This window comes from Sander vitreus, chromosome 16 (assembly GCF_031162955.1).
Source record: "Sander vitreus isolate 19-12246 chromosome 16, sanVit1, whole genome shotgun sequence".
Lineage (NCBI taxonomy): Eukaryota > Metazoa > Chordata > Actinopteri > Perciformes > Percidae > Sander > Sander vitreus.
This window is the reverse complement of record NC_135870.1, coordinates 13,340,503-13,363,285: the sequence shown is the minus strand read 5'-3', so window position 1 is coordinate 13,363,285 and position 22,783 is coordinate 13,340,503. Positions and strand designations below refer to the sequence as shown.

The 22,783-nt window shown below is 38.6% G+C and overlaps 2 protein-coding genes across 4 annotated transcripts; one reads left to right on the top strand and one right to left on the bottom strand.

Annotated features, from left to right (window-relative positions):
- Positions 1-63: 63 nt before the first annotated feature.
- On the bottom strand, positions 64-11,525 carry coq4 (coenzyme Q4 homolog (S. cerevisiae)). Of its 3 annotated transcripts, none has more exons than XM_078270904.1 (7): positions 6,467-6,569; positions 4,880-5,035; positions 2,920-3,016; positions 2,711-2,813; positions 2,466-2,595; positions 2,220-2,313; positions 64-1,203 (listed from the first exon to the last, which is right to left on the bottom strand). In XM_078270904.1, exons 1-7 carry the CDS (start codon positions 6,561-6,563, stop codon positions 1,020-1,022), a joined length of 861 nt encoding a protein of 286 aa, XP_078127030.1. In that variant the 5' UTR covers positions 6,564-6,569; the 3' UTR covers positions 64-1,019. The 3 variants fall into 3 exon arrangements, with proteins under 3 accessions (XP_078127030.1, XP_078127031.1, XP_078127032.1); XM_078270905.1 differs by having other exon boundaries at positions 4,880-5,032; XM_078270906.1 differs by lacking the exons at positions 4,880-5,035; positions 6,467-6,569 and adding an exon at positions 11,434-11,525.
- Positions 11,487-21,842, top strand: traf2b (Tnf receptor-associated factor 2b). Its single transcript, XM_078270902.1, has 10 exons — positions 11,487-11,662; positions 12,537-12,615; positions 12,833-12,931; positions 14,968-15,129; positions 15,227-15,301; positions 15,865-15,939; positions 17,774-17,998; positions 18,092-18,395; positions 18,624-18,772; positions 18,864-21,842. The coding sequence occupies exons 1-10, from the start codon at positions 11,487-11,489 to the stop codon at positions 19,080-19,082; spliced, it is 1,563 nt and encodes a 520-aa protein (XP_078127028.1). The 3' UTR covers positions 19,083-21,842.
- Positions 21,843-22,783: the final 941 nt, after the last annotated feature.

Below are 22,783 nucleotides of genomic sequence, written 5' to 3'. Positions count from 1 at the left end.
TATCTTTGTGTATTGTGTCCAAAGAACCATGGGGAGATATAAAGTTGCACAACGACACTGAACTAAACGTATGACAGCATTTAATGGAAAGGTCTTTATGTTTTCTGAGCTGTGGAATAACACGTGATCCACACACACAAGCTCACAAATAACCATGATAACCTTGAAATTGGTTCTCACGAGGAAAATGCATTTAACTGGAAAGATTAAAGGGTATTTTTTGACAACGGGTTTGCTCATGTCATTTCATACACCTGCCAAGCAGTTTGACTTCCTGTTAACGTTTTATTATTACTGTTAAAAAGAGAGGCATCATTTATTCAGTATGGGATGAAATAACAGAAGCAGCTGCACTAAACAGCTGCTCCTTTCCCACCCATAAGTGTGAGTAGTACAACTACACATGAACATGAACATTTAATTGTTAATTGAAAAGACAGTGCATTTTAATGAACATTTCTTTAAAAAATGCCAGAATTAGCCAAAAGGCTAGTTTTCATCTGTAGTCCCTGGCCAGGTGTTACAATAGACTCCCTTAAAAGTAAAACAAGAAAAGATAAAACAATTATTGAAATAAGGTGCAAGCAGCAACTAGTCCTAAGTTCACAGCAATATTAAACAAGATAAATTGTCACGGAAATATTGGCATGAACATTATAATAATGGACCAATGGTGTAATGTAATAATTAAGTATTTTCATTTATTTTGGTACTTGATACAAATACCCACTTTCTGTCACATTTGCAACAACAGATGGCGACTGAACGTGACCTGCTATCTAGAAGCATCAGAAGAGCAGAAAAACTTGAGCATTTCATCAGCTGAAATGTGTTCACTCAAAATGAGTCACAATTCTAAGTAAAAGTTGACACGCCAAAGTTTGGCAATTGTGAAATTCCCTCAGGCATTAATAGCATTCTCCGCCACAGTATAACACTTCAAATATTTTGTGTTTGTCCACAATAAAAAAAGTCTTATCAGGTGATCCCTGCATCATTAATCTTTTTTTGTGTCTTTCTCAGGTGTTCCTCTTTTCGGTAGCCCTGACTATGACAGGAGGTGGCTCTATGTTGAGCTCTTGTCGGAGGTCTTCGATGCTCTGCGCCCATCGTCTCTCGTAGAAGATGCTGAGGACGCAGCGGGCCCGATGACCATTCCGCAGAGCCCAAGGGCCCAAGGATGTGAACAGCAACTTTAAGCGGCTAGAAGAAGGTGATACAAGAGAGGAAATTGAATTTGAATTGAAAAGTTCAACATGATAAAACAGTTCCGCAAAAGCACAAGGAAGTTCAGTTATTGAATGAGGAAGGATTAATGATTTACAGGTAAAGATGACGGTTTACAGGCATTTCATCAGGAGGGTAACAATGATATACAGTTGTTGGAGTGTTTCCTCTTATCACTGAGATCTGGACAAAAGGAAAATAATTCTTTACAATATACTTCTCTCTGATAAAATATTTAACGGGCTACATTGTTGTCAGAGTTGGGGTAATGCTTTTTAACGTTCAATTGTTCAACAGAGAAAAGGCCTATGTAGCCTAAAGCTGCGTTTCGACACAAAGTTCCTTGGACTTTTAGTCCCTGGAACACCTTTTAAAGAACCAAAAGATTCCTTCAGCCCTTTTGTTATCTACTAAAATAGTACTACATCAATACTAGAGTACTTCCTTGTTTTACGAATGAAGCAGTACAATTGAAATTATTAGCTGAATAATCGATAAGTCAACCCAACATTTATCTGCTTTTTTGGTAATAGATATATCGTTTATTCATTTTTTGAGCAAAAATGCGAAAAGCTTGAGTCTAAAAAATATTAATACTTGCTGGTTTTCTTTGTTATATATATATATATATATATATATATATATATATATATATATATATATATATATATATATATATATATATATATACATATATATATATATATATATATATATATACACACACACACACACACACACACACACACGTCTGTAGCTCAGACAAAACAAGCCAAACCAGAAATCGTAGTTAGTTGCAGCCTAACCCCTAAGCACTCAGCTCTGTTCTTTGCTGTGAGTGCACAGAAACAGGTGAGCATGAATACTATGAGCGTATCAAAGATTTTCATTCAAACTGTTAACTACCTATACCTTTGCTCGTACTGCTACAGAGCTTACTAAATGTCTCAGTGGTCCAATACTGTGCTGTCGTTTAGACTCTGGTATTGTACCTTGTACTCAGCCGAAGTGGCCCCAACACAGCTCCAAGAGCACACATGGGAAGCCCAGTCTGAGCAGCTTCGAACCATTTCACTGCCACTTCACCTGAAAATAGCAAGAAGGGACGGAAAGAAAAACAAATATCCAGATTATTCCAGATGAAAGAAGCAGAGAAAACTAGAAGGAAGTTGACAGTTAAGTGTGTTAAAATCCACTCTATTGCTAAATATGATTTTAACTTGTAAAGCCTGACTCACCCAACATGTTGGTGGGCATGCCCAGTAAGGTGTGCAGCAAATCATGGACCTCTCTGTATCTCTGCATGACGTAAGCTAGCTCCTCATCATCCACAAACCTTACGTCTGCCCTAGAGTCGGGGGTCACATCCTGACAGAACAGGAAAGCAAATGCTAGAGTGAAGCCGAATGGGAAACGTAAAAGAATGGAATTTCTTAGGAAATTTGGTTATCTTGATGTAATCAGTCTTGACATGAACACTCACATTGTCCTCCAGGAAGCGAAGGTATTCCCTTCCAAAAGATCCGTCTGGCAGAGAGGCCATCTCGCTTAGATCAAGTGTAGACAGCCGGATCCGGGGCCTTTCTCTGTCATTAACACGCAAGACTAAATCAAATTTAATTCACAGTAGAGAAAATGCCATTTAAAAGCACCTGAATCAAAAAGTTTCTGAATAGTGTTACAGGGACTCACTTAAGGATTGTGTAGCCTTCAGGGTCGTTTCTCATCTTGTCCCTGAGATTTATCAATGCTAGGTGTCCTGTCGCCTCCCCAAGCACTGCAACCATGTCTGTAGGGAGAGTTTCACACATTATATGGTATTAAATGTACAATACAGAAATAAAGAAATGTTTTGCTGATAAACCTACAATCTAATAATTGATTGCCCCAAAATGGCATACATTAACTAAAATATTTGTTACATTGATAATATACAGTTTAAGAATATGCAGTTTGTCTAAAAATAAAGTGTGTTATATGGCTTAAATGGACTTTTTTAAGGGGCAATCCAGCAAATTTACACATAAGGATCAGTTTACTCATCACTGGGAGTACTAGTCAGCCTGTGAAAACAGCTGTTCAATGTCTTCTGTGGCTTTAGTCTGAGAAAATGTCTGGCTGAAAATGTCAAGTCTGGTGATGTCATCATAGTTTTCTCGGTTTGTGTTTGGATAGTACAACGTTTTAACAGAGTGCCTGCATTACAAACTGGGGCTGTGGTGTTGGAATGACCTGGGTGTTTACCAGGCAGAAAGGGGCAAATGAAAAAGGCATTTAAAAAATTGTAGGATACAGCATTTTTGGAGATCAAACGATACTGGGGATTAAAAGCCAGGTGTAGCCCTCACTAACAGGTGTTAGTGCTCTCTTCCTCCCTGAAACTTTCAGGGTAAGTGCACTCACGTTGTAGCTACTCTCATTTCTGTTTCCAAGAAATTTTAAAAGCATGTAACAGTGGTCTCCAGAGAATACACGATTGAGAATGAGCATCTGTACTTGGTAGGTTACATGAGAAAAGGACGTCAGGTACAGTCCCAAACGTTTGTATTATTTCACTGGAAAATGAAAAAGAAGAAACACTCTGAACATGGAGACATCAGACTTTGTCTTGTAATTTAGTCATAAGGCAAAAATGTATAATTAAACATTTTAGCATTCAGTTAGAATGTATTGCTGAGAGATTAATTTCACACAATTAAGTACCACAGCCAATCCTATGGGATTATTTTTAGTTATCAAACAAAAAACACTAACTCGAGCAAAACAAATTATCACCTCAAAAAGGTAAAACTTAAAACTTGCAAACAAAACACTTGTGTAGTTGTAAACTATTGGTATTTTATTTGTTTGATATTATATCCTTTTGTTTACAGTTCCCTCTGCTTCTTTCTCAGTGATCAGTCTTTTGCCCTCTCCATCACGTTTGCAGTTTTGCTCCCAGCTTTCTCATTTGCGCTTCCAAACTCTGCTTGCAATTCTGGCACAAACATCTCACGTGGGCGGGTGCTCAGGACTACAGACTACATGCTAAACACACTAATGGTGAGATGTCAGAGTGAGGGGGCTGCTCATTGGAGGAGCGCCCTGAGAAGTTGGGGGTTCGGTGCCTTGCTCAAGAGCACCTTGGCAGTGAACTGGCACCTCTCCAGCTACCAGTCCACACTCCGTACGGGGACTTGAACCAGTGACCCTCCGGTTCCTAACCCAACTCTCTACGGACTGAACTACTTTTTCAGATTGCCTTGATTTGATAGCAGAGATACAGGCAGGAAAAGCAGGGGGATTGGCATACAAAATATTTCCCCAGCCAGAATCAAACCCGGCGCTGCAGTTATATTTGTATGCGTCAGAACCACTCCGCCCATGGGAAGGCTTTTTTTTTAAACAAAGAAGAAGGGGAGATGAAAAGGGAAAGAAAGAAAAGCACAGACAACAACAGAGAATGCAGCCTGAGCCCCATGTTAATGTATGGGCCTGTTTTGACCTGGTTTTAACATCTGTCCTGAGTAATCCGACCGTACAGCTCTAAGTATGTTTGTTCCCACCAGGCAGTAGAATGTGTCGCCAAATGTGTCTTGAGTGACCACTTGTGATCTGATCACTCAGATTGGATTTTAATACCAGATCAAAACGGGATTTATGTGAGTCTCACCATGTCTGTAGGGGTCGTGTAGTGCAGCCACACCTGACCCAACAGCCAACATGGCTTTCTGGATGTGGGTGGTGTGGATATGTCCAGGATACAGCCCATTATAACAGCTGTCTGTAAACCCAGTGCTACTACTGTGCACCTGGTGGGCGCACACTGCTGAGAAAAAGAAGGAGCAGCATGAGAAACATTTGACAACTGGACCAAGACAATGCAATAATGCACTTGATATTTGTTGTATTGCCCTCAAATAACAACTCAGCTTATTGATAATGATGTATATCGAGGCAAAAACCTTTGGTATGCTCTACAGAAGCCAGTAAAACCAGCAATTTACTGAAAAAGACTGCAGTATACCACGCATGCTCATGTTTGAGAGAAAGATGTATAGTATTTTGTGAAAATCTGAATGAAAATATTTATCATTTGTGAGATTTTTATGGCAAAGAAATGTTAATTTTCTTCTTTTTAGTTCTCCTCTACTTACAAAACATCTGAAAAGTATTGCTGTGCTGTGCCGAGGCTTCGGAGCATGTGTCAAGTCATCCTGGAAGTTTAGCATGAAGTGTGTTTTGAGGCTTGTATTGTTTTAGACCAATGTGATGACGCCAAAACTCTAACAAATTTGAGAAATTATTGTTCCTGAATAAAATGGATAACTTCTCCCCTCTACATAATTTCCATAGTTAAACAAGTACTGTGTATTATGTTTAGTGTGTCAGTTGTATAACATACTTGCCTGAAGCATTTCAACTTTTGTGTTTGTAACATTCCAAAATGTTAATTTTGACTAAAAGATTTTTACTGCAAATGCATATTGGTTCCAAATATCCCTTATAGGTTTCATTAACTACAAGTAATCGGTATCGGCCCTGAAAAAAAAACAGTATCGGTCGACCCCTACATGTATTACATTGAAATTGATTTCTTTCTTTTTTCCATTGTTGACAGTCATTATATACCAAGCCTTTACTGGCACAATATACAGATGGTTGAGATCATCTGTTTTACACTCTTGACCAACAGGTGGTTTTGTGTGCACATAATGAATGAACCCTTTGCGTACCAATTTGCTGGAAAGTTTAGGCTTCATCTCGCTCCACTGAAAAGAGTGACTAGCTCATCATTCATAATAAGCTGTCTGTTTATTTATATAATACTCATTTCAGTTTAGTTTAGGAATATCACCACGATCACTGACATTTTAATTTTCAATTAACGTTACTTTTTAAGATAACGCAATGTGCGAGCTACATCCATCTATCCATTTGGTTCACCCATGGAAGCAATCAATATTAATCCTTAACGTTAAGCTACTACAACATAATTAGTGAAATCTATGTGATGCTAGGTTACTACATAACGTTAACTTAGCGGTTAGCTGAGGAGTGTGTAAGTGTGTGCAACGTTCACGTAGAGTAGCTAGCTACCCTCTGTGATATGCTGCCAGCTAGGCTTCGACATGCATTTCTGTCTACATTAAAACAGTAACGTTAACTAACATCTAGCTATATATTTAAAATATATTAGTAGCTTTTCGCTTTTTCAAATAACGCAGAAACGCGCAACGTTAGCTGTAGAAACTCATACCTTTGGAGATCAAAACGTATTGTCGCTGATGTAACCATTGGAAAAGTCTACCAGCGTACAGCCACATTGTGGCTATTATGTGAACGCTGATGCGCATGCGTCATCTGATGTGACACTTGCTTTCTTCTCCGGGGCAGCCTGGTGAAGGAGCGGGTTGGTCAATGCACTGCCTCCGTTCTCGCCAGCTGCTTTATCTGTAAAAGTAAGCGGCGCATGTCGCAATAAATTGTAAACATAGCTAGCTAAAGGTTGAGCTGTCCTTCTTATGCGATAGCGGACAAAGTTTTGTTTTCTGTCTGTCGGCTGAGGCAAAGTGAAGACGTCAAGGTTAGTTAGCCTGTGTTTCTACTTGCCAGATGATAAAAAAAATTTAATTAAAATAAAACTTGCCAGATGACTAGCTAGCTTAGCTAGAAATTTGCCAACTGAGTAAATCATTCGCAAAACCTATAGTAATAGGTTAGTGAAACCTGAAACATAGCATTTGGCTGAAGTTGTGTAAGTTAGCTAACGTTACTCATACAAGCCAAGTTGAAGTGCAAGTTAAATGTTTAGCTATGGCCTACGCAAATGCAAATGCAAAAAATAAGTCCAGAAGATTATTGTAGAGGACTACCCACGAGAGTGGCGTTCAGCAGTGACGTGGATTAGGGTGTAACTTAGCTAAATACTTGGTGTTGTGTCGGTTGCGTTTATAAGGTGAACAAGCAGACTCTGGGTGAGTAACGTTAAAGAGATTCCGGTTTGGTTTTAGTGCAGTTAGTATCACACGCAGGGTGGAGAGGTTCACATAAAATGTAGAAACCCTTGACATGGGTGTAAAACAAAAACTGACCAAGGACATGGCGAACCGAGAGGACGAGCATACAGGGAGATGGCAGAGCAGATGGTGTTTTTCAGGCTTCAGATACACGTAGCTGCTACTGGCTTTAAAAAAAAAAAACCAGTAAGGGACAGTTGTTTGTGACACAAAAGTAATGAATGTGGAGACTGCAGGGATAGCTTGGTTGTACTTTACTTTTCAAGGCATTGTTTTGATTGTGAATGCAGCTATTAGTGTTGTTTCTTTCACAAACGTTTCCCAATTGTAACTTAAAGGCCAGATTACTTAGGATACAGTTAAAAAAACAAGGTATTTTTATTTTATTTTTTATTACAGCTCATACTTTAAAGTTTAGTAATGTTTGTACTTTGTGTATGGCTGCTTTTAATGTTGTTTCTGACATTTTTAGCCACAGTGTGCAAAGATTCTCGTCTGTTTGTTAGTCTTTTCAGGATGGTGGAGTGTACTATAAAGAAAATCAGCATGGTTTCTACATGAGATTAATGTTTGTTTTTACTGGGTTTAGAATTGCTACCCTCTCACTGTTTCTATGGATACATAAAGTAAACAAGAGTTTGGGTATTCATTGTTAACTGCAAGGCAGTGTTTTTATGACTTATTGAATCGTTTACCTTTTTGTTCCATTTGGACATGTTTCATCAAATGAAACATGACAGAACAGTTTTACTACTTTATGTTGCAATAGTAAAGAAATATTAGTCATTATGTACCCGATGTGGCAATGTGTCAACTATGCATTCAAATAATGATACCAGGAAACAACATTGTGACTTTCCGATGATAAGCATCATTGGGCTTTTTCTAACAAGTGAAGTATGTAACTTCCCGCCTTCTTGAGGTTGACACAAAGTAATCTAGGGTGAAACAAGACAACTGAATGATTGCTAATCATTATTCAGGGAAATTCACTGTAAGATCATCACCAATGTTGCTGTTTCACTCGCCATGTAATAGGACTGAAATTTAAGATTTTTAAACATGAATTTAATGTATTAATTTAAAATGTTGACACACAAACTTTTACAAAAATGCTGCATCAACATGACTTAGTCTTGTTAGAAAGGATAACAAAATGTCAGTAATAGTTAAGAGTTTGCCAACAATATGTTTCAAACGGTGTGAAAATGCTATGTAATTTAATCTTATAAATTGGGATTTAAAAGATGCCAGGGAGTATGAATGTTACAAGAAAGATTATTGTTTGTAGCTTGACTGTTTACCATTATTACTAATGGCAGCTGATTGCATTACTATGTTATCATCGGTCATATGTTCACTTGGGTCAATTTAAGTCTCATGATAAGCATGAGAGTTAGGTGCTCTAGCTATTAGTCTTGTGATCATGAGATTTCCATCATGGAAATTGGATTTTAGGAATGTGCACCTCTTTTGTGGGTTTCTAAAAATAATTTTTGGGGCATTGTAACCTTTTAATTTGCCTAGTTTCATTTAAGGTTTGATCCATCCATCTGTCACATATAATCTCACTTCTTAGTCTGAGAAAGTGCTTAGGCCTACATCTGTAAAATAAAATATAGGGTTCACCAAAAAAGAGGATTCAGATATTTCCTACTTTATGCCACATCAGCACAATAAATAAGCCTATCTCAGCCTCATCTGTTCAAGTTGTAATGGCTGGCTTTTTACAGAGGCACACTATTTCCATTAAAATTCCCCAGTCAGTTTGTGCAGGATAAATAGTATGCTTTCAAAAAGGTTGGAAATATATTTACCACCACCTAGTGTACACAAATAACCAGGAAAACACTGAAATGCAACTTCTTGTTGTGTGTTTTTGTGCAAAGATTAGTTGCATTTTGATTGAAATTGAATTTTAATTTATGGGTGAACTGTTTTTTAAAACATGAGTTGACTCTAGCAAATGAATAGGTGGAGACAACACTGCTCAAAGCTGTCTGGCTTTTGTACAGTCTAGAGTTCAAACCAGATAAACTACATATTATCATAGAACCTGTAGGCTAATGCAGACAAGGAGCCTGGGACTGGGCGGTTGCGGGTTCAATCCCCAGACGGCAGGATAAAATCTGGGTGGGCAAAGTGAAAGAGCAAGACTTGTCACTCCCTCATTACCACCACTGAGGTGCCCTTGAGCAAGGCCCTTAACCCCAACCGCTCTGGTGGAGCTGCTCAGTGACCAGCTGTGGTTGTAATGGCAGCTTCCAGGTATGAATGTGGAACTGTGTGAATGTGACAGGTCGTCGTTGCAAATGAGAATTTGTTCTGTATCGACTTACCTGGATAAATAAAGTAAAAAAAAAGGTTATATTTTCATCCCCATCTTATAACATTTTCTGCAGCTCTGTGTAAAAGCCAAACCCAGTTAGGCACTGACAGGAAAACAAACAGCTGTGTGCATATTTAATAATGGAGTATTTGATGTGGGGGTATGGGAATATGTCAATACATGACATCTACTGATGTGGGAAAAACACTGCTTGCTCATTTTCCCACCCGTAAGGGATTTTTCAGATAAACCATGTATTACTAACAGATTAAATATTCATAGACATTTCTAGAAGAGTTTTGCAAATTTCATTTGCAAAAGTAAGTCTACCACAGCCATGATACAGCTTTGGCCAGTATCTCCTGAGCTGTAATAAGGGACAGCAATGGCAATCTGTTAGCATTTGTCATAGTTTGTATAATTTTTAATAGAGCCCGACCGATAAAGGACTTTTTAGGCCGATATCGATACAAATATTTGGTGATTTAAAAATCTGATATTCCAATATATCGGCCGATATGTATTTTTAAAAAAAATCCAGAAACGCGTAACAAAACAAACGGATTTCCCTAACATTAGTTATTTGTAGTTATTTATTAGTCCTCACTAAAATAATATGATAATGTAGTTTAAAAATAGACTTGTTTGTTTTATTGTCACAACAGAACAGAGGAACATCAAAATATATTAAAGTTCTGATACATAAAATGTATAAAAATACAAACTTAAGATATAAAACATAAAGGGTTATACACAAGTGTTGCCAACAGGGACGTTGTAGAGTGCCCTCTGGTGGACGAACTATGCAATGCCAACACTCATAACGTTGAAGGGTGTTTCGTCCGTTTTTATTTTATTTTTTAAATATTCATTTATTGGCCATTATAAATGCCGATACTGATAGTTTGGAAAATGCCAAATATCGGCCCGCCGATATATCGGTCTGGCTCTAATTTTTAATTCATTTTTATTGATAGTTGTTTGTTGTCTGGACTGGGATATCGATTTTCAATTTGTTTTGACAGACACAAAGTTAACAGTTAAACTTGTTTACAGAGGTTTACAGAAAGCAAATACAAGAAACATAATGAAATGCAGTGAGTGACAAGTAAAGATAAACTAGTGAAAAGTCTTCCTTTTTCTGATATTGCGAAAGCTCTCTTGGCATCAATGTTTTGTCTTTACGAAACCTCTGCCCCACCCACCATGTTTACATTCTAAAGTAACTCAGACAAATCTGTCACCAGTTTTAGTGTCTTTTTTTCAAAAGGTCTGTATCTCTGTCTCTGCAGATAACTCAAAAGATTTTGCACGTATCTCATATAGGCTTTTAGTTAGGGAAATCATTTTGGAAGGTTCCCAGGTTCATTAGGGTCACAGCAAAGACATGCTAATGTCAGTCAGTCAATGGTGATGCGATAATTACATTTTGGCCAATAACATTTAAAAAACAAATGTTTTTCCTCACATTATCAATGAATGATAGTTACACACATGTTCCATTGTAGCCTCAACAGTTTTACATGTTTTAAAATTTTATGCAGAGCCATGGGTTATTTGCATGGCATTATGACCATTCAAGTGTGTTTTAGGGTGTAGCCAAACTTAACCTGGTATCACAATGATGAATCAGCCTATACTAACTGGACAATTATTTGCCTAAAGGCTTGGATGCTGCCTGTATTGCACTTTCACTGCAGCTACTAAATAACCCATGTGCTGATTCATCTAATACAGAAGGTGTAACACTGACATACATGTCCCATAAGAGTTTAACCCGTATGAGTTACGGGTATGTCGGAGAAAATACAAAACATCGTGATTGCACAAGTGCTGTAAAAGTTTCTTTACTTCTAAAGGTTGTGTTTAGCTACTAACAGTTGCTGTGTTGTACTCATTCACAGGATATAGTGCCAGATTGATGGAGAAGAATGGCCCGAATCTCGTTGGACTGCACCAACTCTTTACCAGGGATCCCCCTCAGTGTGCTGTCAGTGCCTATGGAGAATAAGTACAAATGTCAGCAGTGTCTCCAGGTCCTGAGGAAGCCTGTCCAGGCTCAGTGCGGCCACCGCTTCTGTGTACACTGCTTCAAGCAGCTCACCAGGTAGACTGGAGGTCCTCGGGCCACCTACAGCCGTGTGAAATGCAAACCTCTACCCCCCCCCCCTCATCCCCCCCCAATGCTTACCCTCTTACGGGACATGCTTCAGCACACCCTGTGTTCTTATCTCTGCTCGCCTCAGTTACTTTGTTCAGACTCGTCCCTCACATGACTGGACTCTTGAACTGAAGTCAGTGAATCACAAGGATCTGACCATGCCTCTTGATTCATTTTAAAGGTGTCCATTGTTTTCTTTTCCAGTTCTTGTTTCCTATCACTGACTCACTGGTTGTTCATGAATTCCTTATTAGTCCAATGATACTTTGGCAGTATCATTAATCATACGGTGACAGTACAGGAAATCAAATCATAGAACCATATCTTAAACTAAACTATTCATAACATGTACAGTATGTTCTGGAGTGTCATTCTGCTAATCTTCCAACATTCACACAACAGCAAAAAGCACTTTTATCACATGTCAAGTGCCTGTTGTGTGTGACTTTCATTACATGTTAAATGTAAAACGAAAATGAAAGTCACACAACTTTGTGTTTTATGTGTTATTCATTTATCTTGCAAAAGCTATATTTACAATTTCACATGTACTTTGTGTTTTTGTGTGTGTTATCCATTTGTCTTACAAAAGCTAATACATTTCTTCTCATCAATTTCCCGCACCTTATCAAAGGTTGCAAATTGCAGAATTTGTATAGCGCTTACAGGCTTTTTTCACTGCTGTTGTATTTTCAATGAATGATTCATCTAATTGAGCTCTGGTCCATACTGATCAGCAGTCGTTCCCGTAACGAATTAGCAGGAAATTGTTGCTGACTGTTGGCACCAAACCAAGTCACAAACCTATTTTGTTTGTCAGTTCTGGGCCAAAGCCTTGTGAAGCCTGCCGCCAAGAGGAGATATATGAGGAACCTATTTCCATCCTAAATAGTAATGAGGTAAGTTATGAAGTATGTCATTCGTCAGCCAACATTGTTATTTTATGAGACATATTCCTTGTAATCTGTATACCATCTCTCACTCCCACTCTGATTTAAAAAAAAAAAAAAGAAGACAATTTACTACAGTCTGACAGGAGTTTCCCTTACCACAGTCTCGCACAATGCAAGAGTTTGCTATTATAAAGAATGACTTTATGATTTGTTCGCCCACCAGGCATTTCCAGACAATGCAGCCGGCCGAGAAATAGCAAGTCTGCCTGCCAGGTGTTTGAACCAGGGCTGTGATTGGACAGGCTCAATAAAAGAGTATGAGGTATAAGTATAAAGTTCTTTTGTCATCGTGGGTGTGCTTACTGCTTTCTACTTGTGTTTGTCCCTGCCTGTCCCATATAAACTGTGTACAAGTGTCAGTTTACTACACCCAAACCTGTACTGTCAGTGTCTTTGTATTTTTGTCAACCATCATCACCAACACAGAGTATACTGTGACATATTCTGCATTTCTGGGTTGCAGTCACATTTTTCTCCCCTGCAGCCTTCAGTTGACATTATAGCTGAAAGACATGCTCTTATTACATGCAATGCATTAGCAGCAGAGTAACAGCCTAACAGGAAGTGAAACATAGCAGCCTGGAAAGTCCCCATGTTACCACCTAAGAACAACAACTCAGTGGGAAAGTACCAGGATAGAAAAGGCCCTTCATCTCGAGATTAGCTTGACTGCTGATAAACGGTTAATTTAACCATAACAGGATAATGAAACTAGATTAGACAGCACCGGTTCACAAGGGAACTAATCAATTTATACTTACTGTTAGATATAAAAACAGGATCCTGATAGACCATGAACTACATCATTCAGACAGACTGGTTTGTATAATCACAGAAAAGCCCTGTCATAATTATAAAAGCTGTCTGGTTTCTTGTGATTCTATGACTAGTTTTGTTTCTACTGTAAATATTTATGTGTGTGGTAAGTTTGTTTAGTAAAGAGTTGACTTCCTGATGCTAATTCTGAGCAACGGATGTTTGTACCTTTCTATCTGTTTGTAGTTTTACTGTAGTTATCTAGATCAGGCTCTATACAGGAAATGTTAAAATGGGGCGATGGTATTTCAAATGACAACATCAAGCTGATGCCGGTTAGCTTGCTGACATTATAAATAAATACGAGCTTGCTTTATTGGACCATTTGGTCAAAGTGTGTGATTGCAGTGCTCAAGAAATGATTACTATGCGTTGAGTGATACACCCACATGTCTGTGTGAACAGTTGTGGGCTGCCATCTTAGTCACTGTTGTGTGGAAAGAGCCGCTATGTTAGCTAGCCATACACGCCCAAAACTAGCTGGAAAAATAGACAAAATATGGTGCCTGAGTAGCGCAGTAAGAGCAGGGATTTGAATGGAAAGATGATTCATATACGGTTTGGTTATTCGGTTTGAGATCTGCCGGTGTGGCATGCCTGAAGAGTGAACAGTCAAAGCGAAAAACTGGCTAGCCTACCTGTGGTTCCTGCTCTGTGGCTCCAGCATGCTGTTGATAGTCATTATGAAAGAGAATGTTTTCCTTGCAATAAACTCCGCCTTCTGGTTGGGGCGGAGCTTTCGTTTCCCGGCATTTTTCGAAACGATGGCATTTTAGATTATCAAGCACTTTACAGCTTTAAATAAAAAAGGCCTTTTTTCAGTTATTTGTTCTTCTTATTTTCTGTGCTTTCTGCTTTAATTTCCTCTTTTTCTATTTCCCCATTTTATTTTAGTTTTAAAGTCAAATGTTTTAAATGGCTCTCCTTTTTATCTCACTTCTGTATATTATTTGTGTTTTAGTACAAATAATTAAATTGTATGTCTCAGAATATTTCTCCTAATTGGGTGACAGGAAAAACATAATTACATAAATAATTACATAATTATAATGACTTTTGTAATTAAGTAAAGTGCTTTGTGTTGTTACCCTTCACCTGCTTTTGTTATGCACTGAAGATGAATAGGATAAAATGGTGTTTGTTCTTTCCACATTTCAACTGTCAGTACATCCTGTACCACGCTTGCTATCATGTACACGTGTGTCTGGCAGTTATATTTGTGCAGGGCATAAATCTTAACAATGATTGACAAGGGTGTGTCATCAATATAACAACTGACACAAGGCCAGAAGCTTTTATGACATATTTTAAATATCTACCATGCAAATTACACCTCATGCATGCAAGTGTGCTGTGACACCATAAAGCAACTGTCTTTTTTTGATATCATTTAGAGAAAAAAAAAACAACGAATACCAGACAGTAAGAATGTAGTGCAGGCAGTAAGAATGTAGTTATAATATATCTGTCCTCCATCTTTAGGCTCAACATGAAGGTCGCTGTGAATTTGAGCGGATACAGTGTGAGGCCTGCCAAACCTCAATCCTTCGTACAGACAAGGACAGACATAATGAGAGAGAATGTGAAGCAAGAACGCTCAACTGCAAATACTGCAAAATGACCTTCAACTTTAAAGACATCAAGGTGAGACATAACGTATCTGGTGTAAATCAGTTGCTGGTTGTGTCTGCATAAATGGAAACTAAATAATATTCTCATGTTCCTTCATGGTGTATTTCAGGCCCATGATGAGATCTGTCTGAAGTTCCCCTTACAATGCAAGGACTGTGGCAAGAAAAAAATCCCAAGAGAAAAGGTTTGAGCTGCTCCTCAAATTACCCTTTGACTTTATTATTAATTCCTATAATGGTAAAGTGGTTTTAAATAACTCGGCATGGTATTGCTTGACAATATCCTCTCTGAACAAAGGCCCTTAGAAGTTATACTCTAAAAATGTAGGTAGCTTCTTTATACTGAACCTGAACATAGAATATGCACTGAATAGACTGAAAAGCATATAAAGCTTAATCAAACATGCAGCACCTGTCCCCAAATGATCCAAAGTACATACACTATGCTATAAAAACACATAAATGTATAGAAAACACAAATAATAGCCAACATACATGTTACAATAGCATGAAATCTAATGTAGTAATGTAGTGTAGCATGAAACTGTAAATGCATGCGAGTTATACTTATTGATCATCTGAACAGTTAAAGGAAACGGTGTCTTTTAGAATTCCCTTTATGACCACTTAGTTTCTTTCTGACCAGTAATTCTGTACTTCACTTTCACTTTTCTGTTTCGAGTTGATGCACTGTTTGGAGCTGGTCCACTGAGAACTAACCTTTTTCTTTTGTCCATTCTACCTTCAGTTCAATGACCACAGCAAATCCTGCGCCAAGTCAAAGAGTGCCTGTCCATTCAGTGATGTGGGCTGTAAATCTGTGGTATGTACGATATTCTAGCTGCCTGTTTCCAACTGCCACCAGTCTTTATGCTAAGATAAATGCCTCTAGCATTAGCTTCATATTTAGCAGGGTATGAACACATAATTTTCTGCCAGTTTGGTTGGAGAGATTTCTCTCTGGGCTTTTTTCACTGGTGGGTGTGACTCGTGTGAGTTGAGTGACTCAGTTGGAAAAGGATGATGTCACATACTTCCATGCACCAATCAGGATTTAGCAACATTTGAATTCAAATAGACCTCAACAGTCCTGCCCCTCCTCCGAGAGGAGTTAGGTTAGGTTCCCGAAGTAAATTTCCCATTCATGTCTCCCATTGACGTCTGGAAAAATCTGTCTATAAAGAGTTTTAGACCATGCCTTAGGCTAACCAGCTACGATGTGACTCATAAGCATACAACATATCATTTTGAGTGTTAAAACGAACAGAAAATCCAAAAAAAAGTCAAAGATCCAAGACTGTGTACATATTTTCATTTCCGAGCGAAGGAACTACTCATCCCATAAACCACCGCGCACCACTGAATAATATAGTCGAAGACACAACTGCGAAAGAGCCTCTTGAGCAACTTCCAATCCGACAACAGCCTTGCGCACTTTTTCCTCCAAACATAGTGATTTTCATATAGTGAATGTACAGTTAATAGCAGTTCTTTCAGTAGTAATCATGTAATGATTGATATGACTCATACAGTGTGAAGGCTACAGTAGCCTAGCTAAAGTGTTCGTATAATATACAATATAATAATGTTAACTAAAGTTACCAACCTCCCTGAAAAACTCACCGCAACTTTGTTGGTCTTGTCCCTCATGCTGACCCTTACAAAACCCACAAGCTGACCCTCGGACACACTACATTCAATAACATGACCCGATTTAAAGTCCTTGAAAAAAGGCATCATGGCAGCCAAGGAGATCATGATTGCGCTGATAAGTCTACCGTGCAGAAAACGCAACACAGGTTTTTTTCTTTTTCTTTTTATTAAAGATCGTACAGTAGACCGTAATGTTACAGTAGCCTACACAGTACAGCAGCAAAGACTCTCACGGACTTTCGCGGGGTTTAACGGTTACATGAGTTCCACCAATCAGAGGCATCACTGTGGCATTGTGGGATTGTTCAGGATTGTGGGTAATGAAGTACTTATCCAAGACATCGCGAATAAAAGACATTTATTTCAAAACAAGGTTGGTGCCCCAAGAACGGCGTCTTGGCGTCTATATGAGCATATACAGTCGGTTAGTCATGTCGTAGCTGGTTTTAAGTCTACCATCGACGGTTACGATTTTATGGCTTATACTCCAATTGTCAATGGAGAAATTGTATTGTATTCTTACTTCCAAAACCGGCTGTGGGCGGGACTGTTGAGGTCTATATGAAGACAATTGAGGCGTTGTTTGTTCATGTTGCCATGGCACTGTGAAACCAAACCCACACCCAGTTCTGATTAAGCAGATTAGATGGGTTTTAACTAAAATATTAATTAATAAATAATAATTCATTAATAACCTAAACGTTACTGTTTATTATTGCTTTGTCTTTAATATTTCATGGTATACTTGTTAAATATAAGCTTTGAAACCAAATTTTTCAAAACAATCAGTTGATATTTCATTAACAACATTTATTTTACTCTCAAATATGATGATTGATGAATCGTTAAACATTTACTTTAGTACATTTTAGTATTTTGCTCATTGGAACAGAATTTGATTATCCCAGAAAGTAGCATCATTTATTTCCTGCAGTTTAAAGGTTTTCAGTTCAGTTGGGTCTTAAGTACAGTAGTAGCTAATTAAGCTCTGTTGTGTTTCTCAGATAGATAATGGGAAGCTCGCTGACCATGAGCACAGCAGCACCATGGAGCACTTGCGTCTGCTGCTGCCCATGGTGCTGTCCATGACTCGGATGCGTGCTGATGCTGCTGCTCACGGAGAGTGGCAGGAGGACTCTGGCCTGGGCCTGTACAGGGCTCCTGAGGAGGGGGTCACTATGGGCTCTGGAGCTGCAGCCTCCATGCAGTCTGTGGATGTGGACAAAAAGGTGAGCCTCAGTGGATATGATGCTCTTTGTTAACTGCTAATGTTTCTAGGTTTTGAATGAGGATCTAAATTAATTGTTGCTGTTTTTTGACAGGTGAACGCTTTAGAAAACATTGTGTGTGTCCTAAACCGAGAGGTGGAGCGCAGTTCAGTTACGTTGGAGGCTTTCTCACATCAGCATCGTTTAGACCAGGAAAAAATTGAAAACCTCTCCAACAAAGTGCGTCAGCTAGAGCGGACAGTCACCATGAGAGACTTGCAGCTGTCTGAAACCGAACAGCTGCTGCGAGAACTCCAGTTCTGCACCTACGATGGGATATTTGTGTGGAAAATCTCTGACTTCTCACGCCGCAGACAGGATGCTGTGGCCGGTCGAACACCTGCAATGTTCTCACCAGGTAAGACGAAAGGCATAATCAGCGGCTTAATTTCTAAGCTGAAAGGTTCTATTTTAATTTGAGTGAGCTAAGATCATGTGGTTTGATGTGTTGGCGTGTAGTAAGGGGAAATTCCACTTCACTACACCCTTGTTGTCCTTCAGGGAGTGGACATGTCATTCCTATTCTCACATGACACTGTGTTTGGACTCTGTTTACATTCTGGAATCTTCTTTTTATTCCTCACAGCATTTTACTCCAGCAAATACGGCTACAAAATGTGTCTGAGGCTTTATTTGAACGGTGATGGGACGGGCAGAGGAACGCACCTTTCACTGTTCTTTGTCGTCATGAGGGGAAAGTGCGACGCTTTGCTCAAATGGCCATTCAGTCAGAAGGTAGCAAAACTTTATAAACAATCTTTCCACCTATTTTAATAAATAGTCGCCACAATGAATAGCTCAAAACAAGCTCCTTCTTTGTTCCTAGGTGACTCTAATGCTCTTGGATCAGAACAACAGGGAGCACATCATCGATGCTTTCCGCCCCGATGTCACCTCCACCTCCTTTCAGCGGCCGATCAGTGAGATGAACATCGCCAGTGGCTGCCCGCTCTTCTGTCCACTGGCTAAACTGGCTGGCAAGAGCCCCTATCTGAGAGATGATACCATTTTCATCAAAGCCATTGTAGACCTCACAGGCTTGTAACTGGGGAAGCTGTGGAAGCTACACCAAAGCATTTATAAAACCAAACAAAGAATTATTCATAATAATAATATATATATATGATATTATGATAATATCTATGATAATATATGATATGCTATGTGGCTATGATATTACACAATATCATATCTACACTATACATTTAATAATGTGTCACATTATGACGGATGTACAAGGGTGTGTAAAATAACAATCACGGTAGTGGATCTGTAATGGTTATAGGCATCTATCTTTAGTGAAGCAATTACACTGATTTACCTGTGCTTTATAGAAGTTGATAAGCAATTGTTGTTAATGTCTTGTATAATTAAGACTTTTGGCGATACTTAGATCACATAAAAAGTTAGTATTTCGGTATGAAGCTGGCGTTAAAACAGTAAGAGTTTTGAGTTTTAGTAACATTAAGAGCAGCTGAGTTAAAAATCTCCTTGATGACAAAAGAGGTCTGTAATCAGCTGTCATCTTAATGTGACCCTGTCAGCTTATAACTAACCCTAAAGGCTTATAACTATTTGTATCAAATACCTTGTTTGTAGTATATATATTTTATATTAATTAGAATACACCTAAGAAGTTACCTTGGGCTTTTTCTTTACTATTCTATGACATTTTATAGACCAATAATCGATTATACAATAAAATAATCATCATATTAATCAATAGCTCTGCTAGAGAATATAAATTCACTTTTAAACCATATAACGCCTAGCCATTTGATTCATTTTGGTGATATAGCAAGCAGCATAAACTGCATAAACACAGTTAAGATGAGGTTATAGTACAGAATGATCGTTTTGAACTATGATATATCTACACGAATCACGAGGATCAGCGTAACAAATGGGCTTGGGTGAAAAATATCCAGAGAACCAGATTACCCTTATACTGTATCTGATGATTTCCTAAATATGAAACTCTCATCTTACATGTGAATGTGACAACTTTCCCCTGTGGGCCACCAAAGGCTCTGTGATACTTTCCCATGCGTTCCGCTGAGGTGATGTCTCACAACCCACTTTATGGACCGCTTTCGGTAACTGAAAATATACCTGTTGCAAAACCACAAACCAGTGTCACATAACTGTTTGTTATTGGTGTATTTTGTTTGCTCCTGTTGTGCTGTTGTCATGAATGTGGACATGATGTACTGTTCAACGTGCCCCAAACATTATTTATAAAAATCTATAAAGGGGAACTCCTCTGTGAAAACAGCTGTGTGAGGTTTTCCGGGCTTCAGGAGGGAGTTTTATAAGTTATGATTAAAACGCAGTTTCTTGTGTCTTGGAGACAGCGGTGGACTCAGGCTGTCTGAGGGGCAGGGGCGAAAAAAATAAAAAGGGCACCAGCATGCAGAAAGTTTTCTAGCATGAGGGCAGCCTATATGGCATTGCATCACATTTTGTCCATTTAAAGGCACCCATTGGTGCACTGCATCTCGTTTTCTCTACTAAAAGGGCACTTGATCATGTTTTATCTACCGAAGAGGTCGCCAGTGCTTGGAGACTACAAATCAGAACAAAGTCTGTTACAAACTGGGGCGTGGAGTTTAAATATGTGGGCAGTTGCAGGGAGTGACAGGGAGAGTCTAATGAAAAGATGCTATTGGTTGCATTATGGGAAATGTAGGATTCAATGTTTTGCGATTTTTACTCATACTAGAGACGACAATTCAGGATGTTTCGGGCCTCTGTTGTAGCAATTTTGAACATTTCTGTTTTTTAAATCTGTCTCTTGCAAGTCCTCCAGCTTTATGGAAATAAAATACTAATTTGCTGTAGTAAAGTGTCAGTTGCATGTTATGTTATAACAAGTAAAAACACAAGTCGATTCAAAGCACTACTGCTGTCAATTGTTAATATCCTACCTCAGATTCACAGATTGCTTGAAAAGAAATGCCAGTTTGCATACATGGCAACAATATAAATTCACACCAAAATTCATCTGTCTGCCTTGCAGAGAAACTAAAAATCGCAGGTTTAGTTCACAGCTCTGCATATGCTCATCGGGGAGAAGCACGTTACAAAAAGGGGAGATTGAAAGACCACCACCATCTCCAGTTTCATTCTTAGTTGCTTTGTAAATGACCTTTTTCCCCACCGTGACTTTATTTTTTTTCACCACAAAATGCATCTGACTGCCTTGCAGAGAAACTGAAAATCACAGGTTTTGTTCACAGCTCTGCATACGTAGATCAGGGGGTAGCTTGTTACAAAAAGGTGAGATTGACACAACACCGCCATCTTCTGCAATCAGTTTCATTTTTCATTCTTGTGGGCTTCTCATTTTTCAGACCTCGTGGACTGCATGACATGTTATATTGAGTTCAAGTCAAACATGCCAACAAGTGCTAATGATAAATGCAAGGTTATTATCATCACAAGAACAAGTTTTCTTGTGTGTGTCTTGCTTTGTGTTTAAATGTCAATAATAGGGTCAGTTCACCAGTATCACAAAACAAGATTAAGAGTCTGCAGCCACACTAGCGATTTTGTAAGGCTGTATTTTGAACTAAATGCTAACATCAGCATGCTAACAATTTTAGCAGGTATTATGTTTATCATGTTTACCATCTTTGTATAAGCATGGTAACATTTGCTAGCACAAAGCTAAAGCAGGTGGGAATGTCATTAGATGAAATGGCACAAACCTTTGTGCAAACATGCCAGGGAAAACATTTCATTGCATTCTCGCTGTACTTTGTACTTTTAAATGCACATCACAATAAACTTGAACTTGAACATTGATGGTTCCCAGAGGATGAATCCTAATGACTTTGGCAGTGTTGTAGTACTCAACACTTTTTGAAGGTGTCGTCTTAGAATTGACCATATTTTTACTCGGTCTTGGATAAAGAGGACTCAAGATTTTATTTCAAGACCGGTCAAGGGATATCACTAAATTGCCTGTGTATCGTCTGATTTATGTGTTGACATCATTAATGTGATTAAATGAAAAACTTCCTGTTCCAAATGCAACCAATAACTCATTTGTAGTTTGAAATGTGTTACTGTTACTCGTTCCCCGCCCCCCTCAACACGCACTCCCAAAGTGAATGTAGGCGACAGGAGAAAAAGCTTTTGCTGTCTGGGAGATGTCAGCCAAGTTGTTGGTAATAACATTTTGCTACACTGCAACAACTATTATTTCTAGTCATAGTTCTATTACCTTTCTTGTAACTGTAAGTGCCACGGCGCATCAGGCCAATTGTTATATAATTATATCCTATAATTATTATGAATCATATTTCTGTATATCTGTATACCTGTATCTGTGTCTCTGTATTTCTGTATATCTGTATCAGTGTCTCTGTGTCCCAACTGGCAGGGGCAGATGGCCGCCCACCAAGAGCCAGGGTCTGACCAAGTTTCTGCCTGTAAAAAGGAAGTTTTTCCTCGCCATTGTTGCACCAAATGCTTGCTCGTGGCAAATTGTTGTGTCTTTGTAATTTATAGTGTGGTCTAGACCTACTCTGTAAAGTGTCCTGAGATACCTCCTGTTGTGATTTGACACTATAAATAAAATAAAATAGAATTTAATTGTATTTATTACAGTTTTTTATTTTATTTTTAAAGAGTTTATTTGCAAAACAACATCTAAAAGAAAACACACAGCAGTGTATAAATTCTGCAATGTTCATTAACCAACACAGCTGGGACCACCTACATTTTTTTTCCAGCACTTAG

Coding starts and splice junctions, on each gene's coding strand:
- coq4 (XM_078270904.1), bottom strand. CDS start 6,563: ATGCGCATCAGCGTTCACATAATAGCCACAATGTGGCTGTACGCTGGT. Junction 2,314..2,465: donor CATGCCCACCAACATGTTGG/GTGAGTCAGGCT, acceptor TGCTATTTTCAG/GTGAAGTGGCAGTGAAATGG. Junction 1,204..2,219: donor CCACTTCGGCTGAGTACAAG/GTACAATACCAG, acceptor ACCTTCTTCTAG/CCGCTTAAAGTTGCTGTTCA.
- traf2b (XM_078270902.1), top strand. CDS start 11,487: ATGGCCCGAATCTCGTTGGACTGCACCAACTCTTTACCAGGGATCCCC. Junction 11,663..12,536: donor TGCTTCAAGCAGCTCACCAG/GTAGACTGGAGG, acceptor TTTGTTTGTCAG/TTCTGGGCCAAAGCCTTGTG. Junction 18,773..18,863: donor AATGGCCATTCAGTCAGAAG/GTAGCAAAACTT, acceptor CTTTGTTCCTAG/GTGACTCTAATGCTCTTGGA.